The sequence below is a fragment of the Microtus ochrogaster genome, chromosome 24, assembly GCF_000317375.1.
Source record: "Microtus ochrogaster isolate Prairie Vole_2 chromosome 24, MicOch1.0, whole genome shotgun sequence".
Taxonomy (NCBI): Eukaryota; Metazoa; Chordata; class Mammalia; order Rodentia; family Cricetidae; genus Microtus; species Microtus ochrogaster.
The window spans coordinates 31,759,949-31,771,577 of NC_022024.1; the positions used below are offsets into that span (position 1 = coordinate 31,759,949).

General features: G+C 40.4%; 1 protein-coding gene across 1 annotated transcript in view; it reads right to left on the reverse strand.

Moving 5' to 3' along the window:
• The window catches only part of Uhrf1bp1l (UHRF1 binding protein 1 like), a 67,003-nt gene that overhangs the window by 36,643 nt on the left and 18,731 nt on the right, over window positions 1-11,629 (reverse strand). Inside the window, exons 2-4 of the mRNA XM_005358186.3 lie at window positions 3,776-3,938; window positions 2,598-2,636; window positions 769-860 (exon numbers count right to left, since the gene is read on the reverse strand). Coding sequence (XP_005358243.1) covers window positions 769-860; window positions 2,598-2,636; window positions 3,776-3,938 — 294 coding nt within the window. The remainder of the gene's footprint in view (window positions 1-768; window positions 861-2,597; window positions 2,637-3,775; window positions 3,939-11,629) is intronic.

Genomic DNA, 11,629 nt, shown 5'->3' on the forward strand with positions numbered 1-11,629 from the left:
ATACTCCATCTACTGAGCTACATCTCCAGCTCAACACACCCTTCTTGTAATAATTTAAAAGCAAGAGGCCTGCGTGATGAGATAAAATAAAGCAAACAGCTTACCCACTGTGATTTTTGTGAGCATCATGACATAAAGGTTACTGAAAACAAGCCCTGACACCCAGCAGATGATCAGAGGACCCAGGCAGGGCTGAAGGCTAACTGCCATACAGCATGAACACGCTGGACAAAATGATTAACATCTCAGCTAAATTTCAATTTTTCATGACACTCATAATGGCATAGATTTTCAAGCTTATGAATTGTTTATTTCCAGAATTTTCCATCTAGTATTTTTAGACTGTCACTAGTCAGTTAGATGAATAGGTGGCAAGTGAAACCACAGTGAACTCCAATAATAAAGAATTAAGAGGGCATCTGATGCATAGAACACCTAAGCTCTGCACTGCCCTTGGCTACTCAGCACTATTCATCAATAGGATAATCCAGAGAGGTGACGAGTCTAAAATAATCTGCACTAGCTAAACGAGGGGACTGTAAGAAAGAGGTGGTCGGGGCACAGTGCATCCGATAATCCAGAGAGGTGACGAGTCTAAAATAATCCGCACTAGCTAAACGTGAGGACTGTAAGAAAGAGGTGGTCGGGGCACAGTGCATCTGAGGTGAAAGGATTTTATATCCCTGCTGGCCCGCTGCTGCAGAGAGGAGCCACAGCCACAGGAAGGAACACCCTGAGAGAACCACAAGAGCGGAGGACATGGTTTACCTCTGTCCTGAAGCAGTTGCAATCGGTGATGGACCGTTAGGGGCTCGTGGCTCTTCACACGTACTCATTTCCATTATGACTTTATCTAGAGTCTAACAAAAAGTTAAATAATTAGACATATGCACTGTGAACGTATGAAGTATATTTTCTCTTTTGTTTATTTAGGACTACAGCAAATGGTCCTTTGCTGAGGCACTGGTCTCCTGGTGGAAAAGGTTAGATGCACATTCTATGAGTTTGGGGAAGAAAATACAGAAGCAGCCATTAACTGATGAGGTCACTAGATTTAATGGAAACATAATCTCCAATCCTACTTGTAGCATCGTATAACTGATAAATCATATATTAATGAATGGGACTGAACTACATCTAAAAGTCTTATCTTGAGACCAGAGATATAAGAGATGAACTAAGAAAATTATGAAATGAGCAGGAGAAAACACTCCCATAAGAGGAAAATTGTATTTCCCAAATAATTTTTTTCTTGAAGATAATGTAATGCCTTTAACCGTGAGTATATCTATCTACAAATCCATAACTTCTTCATTCTCCATTTTAAATATAGCATTTATCACTATCTAAAATCATCTTATTTTATTGTGTATTTGTTCAGATAGCCTCTGTTAAAATATAAATTCTTCAGATCAAGGAAAACATGATTTCAGTCAGGTGGTAGCGGCACACACCTTTTATCGCAGCACTCAGGAGGCAGAGGCAGGCAAATCTCCGTGAGTTCGAGGCCAGCCTGGTCTACAGAGAGAGTTCCAGGAACAGCCAGAGCTACATAGAGAAACCCTATCTAAAAAAAGCCAAAAAGAAAAAAAAGAAAAAAATTATAAAGAATATTTATGGAATGAAGCTAAATGTAATGTAAGAATTAACGTGTTCAAGTACATGAGCTCAGTCTAGAAGACCACCGCAAAATTACAGAAAGAATGACTCCATCAGTAAAGAACCCAGGCCGGTGAGAAGGCACAGTTGTGTGCAGCACAAAGGTGGACAGCCTGGGTTCCCTATCTGGAACATACGGAGGAAGGAAAGAACCAGCTCCTGCAAGTTACCCTTAACTTTCACATGCCCGCCATGACACTTATGCACACACAAGTGCATGCGTGCGCACACACACAAATGATAAAATAAGACTTGTTGCAATGAACATTTGCTAGTAAAGCTGACTGGACAAAAGGGTCTGCTCGCTCCCAATGCCACAAGGACTAAGGTAGAAGTCTCAGAGAGGCGAGAAAAATGGGGAAGCAAAGAAGTCTTTTTGTTTTGCTTTCTTGTTTTTGTTTGCTTGCTTTGTTTTGCTTTGCTTTGGTTTTTTAAACTTTCTTTGGGGAGGGCACTGCAGGGTTGAGAGGAGGAGATACAGAGAGAATGAGAGGCAAGCGGAATTAGGATGCATGGTACGAAACTCCCAAAGAATCAATGAAGAAACTATTTTTAAAAAGGCTTAAATGATCTATTTTATTCGATTTTCGTGAAAAAGTGAAGTACAGAACATATGACTAAACTTATTAGACCAAGGAGAGCAGAAACACAGAAAGTCTGGGCCAAAAGTTAGTGAAGCAGTTCTAAAATATGGCAGTGAAGAATTAAGAGATACAATATGCCAACTGGATATAAAGTTTTAGAAATAAAAACTTTTAAAATTCCTTTTAATTTAAAGTTTAAGCTTTTCATATAACAGCAGAAAAAAATAAGTCCAATAAAAATAAAGCAGAAGTTAATAAATAAAAAGTCCAAGAAACAAAACATTAATATTTATATAATAAATAATTTACATGTACATGTGCAAATGATTATTTTGAGACAGTTTCTCTACTCACCAGACAGATGGGATGTGTTTTCAGTTTTGTCCATGGAATCTACAAGTAAAATGTTTTTCTTTAAAATGAATTATTAAAAATTAATATGAAATACTATTCAACAGACATCTCTGTATATAAAAAGACAGGCAGCAAGTTACATTATCCATCTCTCTCAGACTGAAAATTATTCATACTTATTGAAATCAGGGTATCTATGTCACATAAGAAAATCATTTAAGTTATCTAAATAAGATAATTTTCATGTTTTTAACAGTCCTTAATATACATTTTAATTACACAATTTAAGAATTCTCAGTAAAGCATAATCACTATTCTGTTTGTTAATTTGTTTAACTTTAGAATTACAGCCAGTATTTTTGCAGCTATTCAAAATAAATTTATTGGTGGAAATGCCGACAACAACAAAGAGACAATGTTCAAATACACCCAGTCACAGTTCTGTTAATGTCTGGGTCATTATAATGCTAAGTACCAAGGGATGCAGAACCCTTTCCCAAAGGAAATGCAAACTTAATTTCTATAAAAACAAAGCAGTAGCAGGCACTGCTTCTCCTGAGCAACCTCTCAATCTAAGCCTGGCTGGTATCTAACAGCAAGAAGCTACATGAACTGACCTAAGATTAGAAACAGAAATCAGCAGACTAGTAAGAACAATGTTAACAACGACATAGTAAATAGAAACCCTTAAATTTCACAGAATTACAAAGAAACAGATGAAAGGAATGAAACCCTAAAACAGCATGAGAGCATGATGTCTACAGTAACAAAGGGCAATTCTTACCTTTAAAATAAAGTACTATAAATTTAAATCATTGCAATTGGCAATAAATCAATCCTAAGGGAAGAGGGGAGATGATCACTGAATATATGCCAAAGTGAAGTACCTAATTTATAACAAATTAATTTGATTAAAATTTCAATAAAATAGTTTTGAAAAAATGTAAATGTTAAGTTATTAATACATCACCCCAATTCCACTCATAAGGGATTGTCAATCATCTTTGCAGCTATTTTCTGGGGTTTTTCTTTTGGGTTTTTTTATGCAGGTATTTTCTATGTAAGCTGTAGGACTAAAATGCTTCTTCGTGGAATGATGTGAAGCTGAGGATTTAGGTTAAAGGACAGAGAACAGAGACTGACAGCTTGAGGAGTCTGCTGGGACACCCAAGCCTTACCCTGATGGATGCTTTGTTACAAAACACTTTGTTGATGGCCAGCCAGGTGGGCAGATCCAGCATGTTCTGGAGCACCTCCTCGTCCAGCTCCAGGTTCTTCAGCTCGCCTTCTCCTTTCAGGGTGCTTAGGTTGATCTTGTCAGGAGATAAGTTTTTGGTAAATCTGAAAGAGAACAGAAGTTACATTTATTCTAGTGTCAGTGTTTGTACACCAAGAGTCATCCTAGCAAAGACAGAACTTTAAAATGGGATGGCAACACTAACCACCAGAAGACCACAGTGATGGAATTTACTTTATCCATGTCCACTGTCTTCCGTTGCTGTGTTGGACTCTCATAGCCATAGCGCTGAGTCTACAACTTAGGGGCACAGACTGGAAGGTCATGTTCCCATAAACAGCTGAAGTCTGGTCCTTACTTCCTGTCAAACTGGACAGAAACGCAGCAAGAATATACCGCCGTTTTCCAGCACTCTGACCCATTCCCTGCCACGTTTTGTTCACTGTAGGTTCCGTCAGAGGAGAGACAATACTGTGCTATAAACCATGGCACAAGAAGGTAAGGGAATCACGGGGGCTCTAACAGAAGCTGACAAGGCATCAGATGCCAGTCAGCATCCTAAGACGACGGCCAAAGGGCACACATGATACTCTTCTTAGGCTCACCTGGCTACTCCCAGCATTAGAACCCAACCCAAACTATGTCAGAAATAAATTCTGGCACATACATAGTGTTCTTAAAGTTTCTGAGGAAGAAGGAAAGTACACAGTTCCATCTAGGAGTTGACTGTCCTCTGGGTAAGCTTTTAAAGCTCAACTATTTAGGCTCTGAGTTACCTCTCTATAAGTTTAGCTCCGGGAATTCAGAAAACTGAAACGTAAAACACTTCAATAAACCTTGAACTGTAATTAAGACTCTCTACCATCTTTTTCTAAGAAACAGTCTTTAAAGATTTAAGGGCTTGGATGTAGCTCAATGCTGATTTGTCCAATGTGGCTTTACAATCGAGTTTTTATAAGGAGGCATCTATCAGGGGCTATCTTAGAAGACCTCTCCTATTTTCATTTTAATATCATCTCTGCTTTCTAAAATAAACATATTGCTTAAGATAATTCAACAAAGCATTTTCTTGGTGTTTCTTAATTAGAAACAAATTAATTTAACAGTGAATGTGTTACAAGAGTTTACACAAAAAAGGAGAGAAAGGATAACAGCTCAGTGACTAAGAACACATACTGCTCTATCAGGAGGAGTGGGTTCAGATCCCAGCACCTACATCACATACACACACATACATTTATAAATTAAATAAAGTCTTTTTTAAAAAACTGTGTGTCTGTGTGTGTGTGAGTACAGGTGCGCACGCGCCTGCCGAGCCCTTCTAGATGGAGTTACAGACAGTTGTGCGCTGCCCAGTGTGGGGGCCACAACTGATCTAGTGTCTTTAGGAAGAGGAACAAGGACTCTTAGCAGCCAAGCCATCTCCCTAGAGCAACGGTTCTCAACCTTCCTAATGCTGTGACCCTTTAATACAGTTCCTCATGCTGTGTTCATCACCCCCAACCATACAATTCTTTTCATTACTACTTCATAACTTTAATTTTGCTACTGTTATGAATCATAATGTAAATATCTGATATGCAGGATATCAGATATGCAACCTCCAAAGGAATCACAACCCACATGTTGAGAACCACTGCTCTAGACCCTAAAATAAAATATTTTTAAAAGATTTTACCCTGTGTGCCAGACAGAATGAGAAACTTGAACTTACATGCTTGATATCACAAACAATAATAATAATAGTAGTAGTAAACTATAAATGTATTTTCCAATACTTTCAGGTACATTACTGAAACCTGAAAACAAGCCCCTCTCCCAAATGAAAATTTCTAATTTTACCCGGTTACACTTTAAAAGTGAATTACTAAGCCTGCAAGATGGCTCAGTAGCTAAGGGCACGTGCCACCAAGCTGATGACTTGGGTTCAGTCCCTGGAGCCCACACAGGAGGCAGGCGAGGACTCCAAAACACTGTCCTCCGACTTTCACGTCCACACAGTGGCTCGAGTGTGCCTCTGACGCATGCCCCTGCATCACACGCAATAAGAGTAAGAAAATGTTTCTAAAGCCTGTGACTGTGGAGACCTGGAATGGTACAGCTGGAGCAACATTACCTCGGGCTCGCCAAGTCTCCTACATATCCACTCATGGCCCACCTCTGCTTCACTTAGCGCTCTGTAACTATTAGGTAGGTCCACGGGAACATACACAGAGGCCTCTCCATTTCACCCACCCAAAGACTAAGCATGTCATTATCTGGGGCCTGCAGCAGAGATTTCCTCCACCTGTCTGTAACCCACCTGCCTAGGGTCTCCAATGTATTTAATTTGTCTTGATTCATGATTTTTTTTGCTTTTTTACTATAAAAGCTTCAGGAAATTATGCCATGTTGTAACATGGTATTTGGGGTACTCTGAGTCTGTGTTCCTGACACCTGGAATTTGCTTGTCAGCGCCAGGAAGGTCAAAGTTCACAGAGACCAAAACCACTAATCACTGTCATAAACGTGTTACATGTCACATTCAGAATTTAGCACTTAGTCTCAAGAACAACCAGCAACTGTGAACAATGACATGAGGATGGAAACCTGCTTGTCATGCACATCTAAGCGCATCTGGTCCTTTGGAGCAGCTTTGCCAGACTGGCCAACAGCAGCTTCTAAGAACACAATTCTTGGAATTTCCCTGTGTAGCCCTAGCTGTCCTGGAACCTCACTCTGTTCCTGAGTGCTAGAACTAAAGGTGGTTAAAGGCTTGCACTCACCACCATCTGGCTACCATTCTTCTTTCCATATCTGCCATCACAAAATCCCAAAATGTCTAACTCTTCCTCCTCCAAGCAAACTCCTACTTCTCTTTCATGGTGTTGTGCTGTAGTCTGGATGGTGGGTGTTCCCCAAAGAACCCTGTGCATAAAGGCTTGGTGTGATACTGAGACATTAAAGAGGTGGGGCCTACCCTGGGCTGTGGTAACACATGCCTTTAATCACTTTTAATTTCAGCACACTGGAAGAAAAGGCAAGTGGATCTCTGTGAGTTTGAGGCCAGCATGGTCTACAGAGTGAGTTCCAGGACAGCCAGAGCTACACAGAGAAACTCTGCCTCAAAAAAAAAAAAAAAAAAAAAAAAGAGCAACAAAAGAGGTGGGGGCAATAGGAGCATCACACTTAGAGTTGCTTAATTAGATGCATGCACACACACACACACACACACACATGCCTGCAAATGTCACAATAAATAGCTAAAAACAGGATAAACCTGACAAATGGGCCCTCATTTTACATCTGTCTCTGTCTTCGAATTTCAGATGAGATTCCTGCTCATCGCATACCGGCAAATTAATTATTTACGGAGTCTCTGCATAAAAACTGGTAATACAAGGTTGATTAGCTCTAAATATACTTATCCTATCTCAACTCACTTCCAGATTAAGGGCACCAAAAAAAAAAAGAAAAGAAAAGAAAAGAAAAAGAAAGAAAGAAAGAAAGAAAGACAGAAAGAAAGACAGAAAGAAAAGAAAAGAAAAGAAAAGAAAAGAAAAGAAAAGAAAAAGAAAGGGCATTCAAAGGTTAGTTTTTACCCCAGGTTCTACTTGTCCTGGAGCAGCATCTAGAAGCTTCTGGCCTTTGTTCATAACTTGCAGTCACCTCAGAACTCAGGGACAGAATTTTTGGCAGACCACTTCATGGTGAGACTGCCTCTCTCCTCTCCTACCTTCACCCCCCACCCCACCCCCACCAAATGGGGGTGACAATCTCTATTGACTTCTCTAGAACCTGGAAAATCCAGACCTGAGATGAGGCCCAGCCAGACCACAGCACGACAGACTCCTTCATCCAGGCCTACCTCTCACCCGAGCCAGTTCTTCCTGGTGAGTGCTAGACCTCTTGTCTTTACCTGCTGGCCGCACTGATTCCAGCCCTGCCCCCCCTTTCCTCCGCTGGTTTTTCCCTTTAATTCAGGCCTCTGACCTACGACCCTGTGACCGGTTCTTAGGTCCTTGGGGATGATAGGGCTCTGGTCTGTCTCTTTCTCACTCCCCGTCTCTCTTGCTCCTGGTTCAAGATATCATCACATGTGTGTTCCCAATATAGTCTTCTGCCATTGCTATCTGCCATTTGTACCTGGCGATACAGCCAGGGATCAAGCCTGAGCCATGTGGACCCTGGGCACCTGCACCTCCAATGCCAATGGCCTCTTCCAGCCTCACTGAGCACCTGCACCTCCAAAGCCAATGGCCTCTTCCAGCCTCACTGAGCACCTGACATGCGCATGGTGCACAGCATACATGTAGGCAAAAGTCAATACATATACAATAATGAATATTTTATTTTAAAAAATTCAAATAACATGCTCACAGACATACAAAGAGCTAGGGCCAGGAACTGAACACAGGCACTCTGGGTCCCAAGCTTTAACGATGATAAAGAAGCCAGAAATAAACACTGGAAAAAAAAAATCTTCAACTAAGGGTGCTGGTCAAACTGGATGTCTGCATGTAGAAGAAAGAGCCACACTTATCGCCTTGTGCAAGACTCAACTCCAAATAAATCAAAGACCTCAACATACGAGCAGATGCACTGAACCTGTATAGCTTTCCTAGTTGTGTTCACAAAGGTGAGTGAGGAAATGCCAGGTCTTAAAGGGACAGGAAATCAACAGAGAGCTCTGCCTCCTAGAAATGGCAGGAAAAGGCTCTTCCTCTGCCACACTCAAAGAGGACTTTTTTCACACTTCGGAATACAAAATTGTTTCCCCTTGGACAGAAAGAGCAAATATCTCCAAGAAATAGCTTCCTGTCACTCATTTTATGGTGCACTTTTCTAGACTATAACACGTTCTCAATTTATAAAACTTGTGAACTTAATTTTTTTGAGACTATCTCATACAGTGCAGACTGGTCTCAAACCTCTTACGTAGCTAAGCATGACCTTAATTTCGGATGCTCCTGAATGTTAGGATTCCAGGCAGCATCAGTAGGTCCAGTTTATATGTCATGGGGTCCAGGGCTTCACACATGCTAGGCAAGCACTAGACCAACAGCAACTGAGCTACACGTTCAGACCCATATTGTTGAATTTTTCATACGTAGGCTGGAGAGATGGCTCAGCGGTTAAGAGCACTGGCTCCTCTTCCAGAGGTCCTGAGTTCAGATTCCCAGCAACCACATGGTGGCTCACAACCATCTGTAATGCGATCTGGCGCCCTCTTCTGGCCTACGGGCATACACGCAGGCAGAACACAGCATACATGATAAATAAAGAAAAATCTTTTTGAAAATGCCATATGCTCAACTTTCAGAATTTATCACTGGTCTCTGGCCGACCAGATTCGAGAGAAATATTTTGTATGTGAGTCACCAGCACATATAAATGATTACTCTCTGTACATGTTTTCTGTCAGGCCGAACTGTCTCCGGAAATCATTTTAAGTGTAGTTTTCTGGGTTTTTGTTTTCTTTTACTATTTTCTATAGGTATTTTATCTGCATGTATGGGTACCATGTGTTTGCCTGGTTTTCAAGGAGACCTGGGGAGGTTGTCAGAGCCCCTGGTGATTGTGAGCCACCATGTGGGTGTTGGGAATCAAACCCAGGTTCTCTGGAAGAGCAGTCACTAATCTCAACTACTGAGCCATCTTCCTAGCCCCAGAAAAATCAGTTTGTGTGTATGCGTTTATATTGTGTGTGTGCACTCTGACAACCTAGAGTAAGGAGGGTGTGCTTAGCTCTCCATTTTTCATACTTCTCAGTATGCTTAAGTGTTCTGGAAGGGGTATTTATAGCTCTTATAAAGACAAAAACTTCATCAGAACACAAAAAGTCTGACAAAAGGTGAAGGAGGAAAAAGATCTAAACATATGTAAATATATAACAGCAAATTCTGTTCTCATTTTGGTTCATAATAAAGGGTGAAGTTATGCAAGAGCTTCAATGCAACAGAAAGAGGTGTGAGCCCAGTTCAGCCACAATTGGATCAACTTGCTGATGCTCCATTGCTCCCTGTAGAATGGAAAATAAACTGGACTGATGGTCAGCACGGCTTAAGGGTAGGTGCTATCCAAAACACCCAGTACTAGACAGACGTCAGTTAAGAACTCCTTGTCTTAACTGGCTATACATCTGCTACCAATGCAGACTGAACTGGAGAATGTCAGGAGTTCCCGCTTGCCCAAAGGGACTTTAAAACTACCGAGCTCTGAAGCTAAGCTTGAAGACATTAATATTGCTCATTCTTTAAACTGTTCTCAATAGATGGAGACTCCCAGACAACTGTCACATTCAGTTAGATGGCAGCTGGTTTCTTTGACTAATAGCCATTGTATAGTCTAAGCTATATATTTTCTATTATCCATACATTTGGCTTATTTTTTATATATTGTGTTTACATACAAATGCTTACCAACCACTTAATATCATGCTACAAGAAAATATTTTCATCCATATTTATGTGAGACTGGAAGACGAAAGGTAAATTTTCATTAAGTGTATATTGTGTGTTTTCCGTTTGTGAATATGGGAAAACATTGCAATAAAGTATCACTATATGAGAACAACATGTCTACTATGCTTTTCCAAGTGTTGCTGCAGTCTCTTTCTTAAGCTTCCACTTGAAGTTCCCAGAGAATGTAGTAATTCTCATGAACAGTTTCAATGAAAGAGTTGCCAGAGAATTTAGTAATTCTCACGAACAGTATCAGTGAAAGAGTTTCCAGAGAGTGCAGTAATTCTCATGAACAGTATCAATGAAAGAGTTCCCAGAGAGTGCTGTAATTCTCATGAACAGTATCAGTATCAATGAAAGAGTTCCCAGAGAGTGCAGTAATTCTCATGAACAGTATCAGTATCAATGAAAGAGTTCCCAGAGAGTGCAGTAATTCTCATGAACAGTATCAATGAAAGAGTTCCCAGATAGAGTAGCAATTCTCACGAAGAGTTCCCAGATAGTGTAGCAATTCACACGAACAGTATCAATGAAAAAGTTCCCAGATAGTGTAGTAATTCTCATGAACAGTATCAATGTTCTGGCTATAGTACTAGACTTGACTCAGAATACATTATAATCTGAAATCAAGTAAATTGTTTTAGCTTACTGAATAATCACTAAATATTTGAGGTATACAAATATTTTAAAACTAAAGTGTAAAGGGAAGGGGTAAGAAACCTATCCCAATGACTTAAACTCGTGAATATTTATCTGGAAGACAGACAGAGAGAGAACAGAATCCAGAAACTCAACTGATAAGAAAGGGGAAACTGCCTGGAACTGCCTGGAAACTGCCAATAGTCAAAGCAGGAATGGCCACACAGAAGGGAGCCACACCACACAGTACAGATAAAATCAACAAAACTCTTCCTCATTTCCTTTCCTTCCTTCCTTCTTTTCTTCCTTCCCTCCCTCCTTCCTTCCTTCCTTTCTTCCCTTTTTTCTCAGTATTGGGACCATAGCCCAGTCCCTCACTTATGCTAAATGAGTGCTGTAACCACTCTCTCCATCCCCAATAATTACTTAGAAAAACTCCAAATACAGACCAAAATTTCAATATTATGTCAACATTATGTCATGTAAAGGGTCTTATTTTGAAACTGTATGGCCAGGCTGAAGAGATGGCTCAGTGGTTAAGAGCATTGGCTGCTCTTGCAGACGACCTAGGCTCTGTTCCCACACAACAGTTCAAACTGTCTGTAACTCTAGCTCAGGGGAATCCAACTCCTCTTCTGGCTATAACAGACACATGTTAATACAAATGTGTGTATTTTATTGGCTATCACATTTTTAAAGATTTATTTTTTACA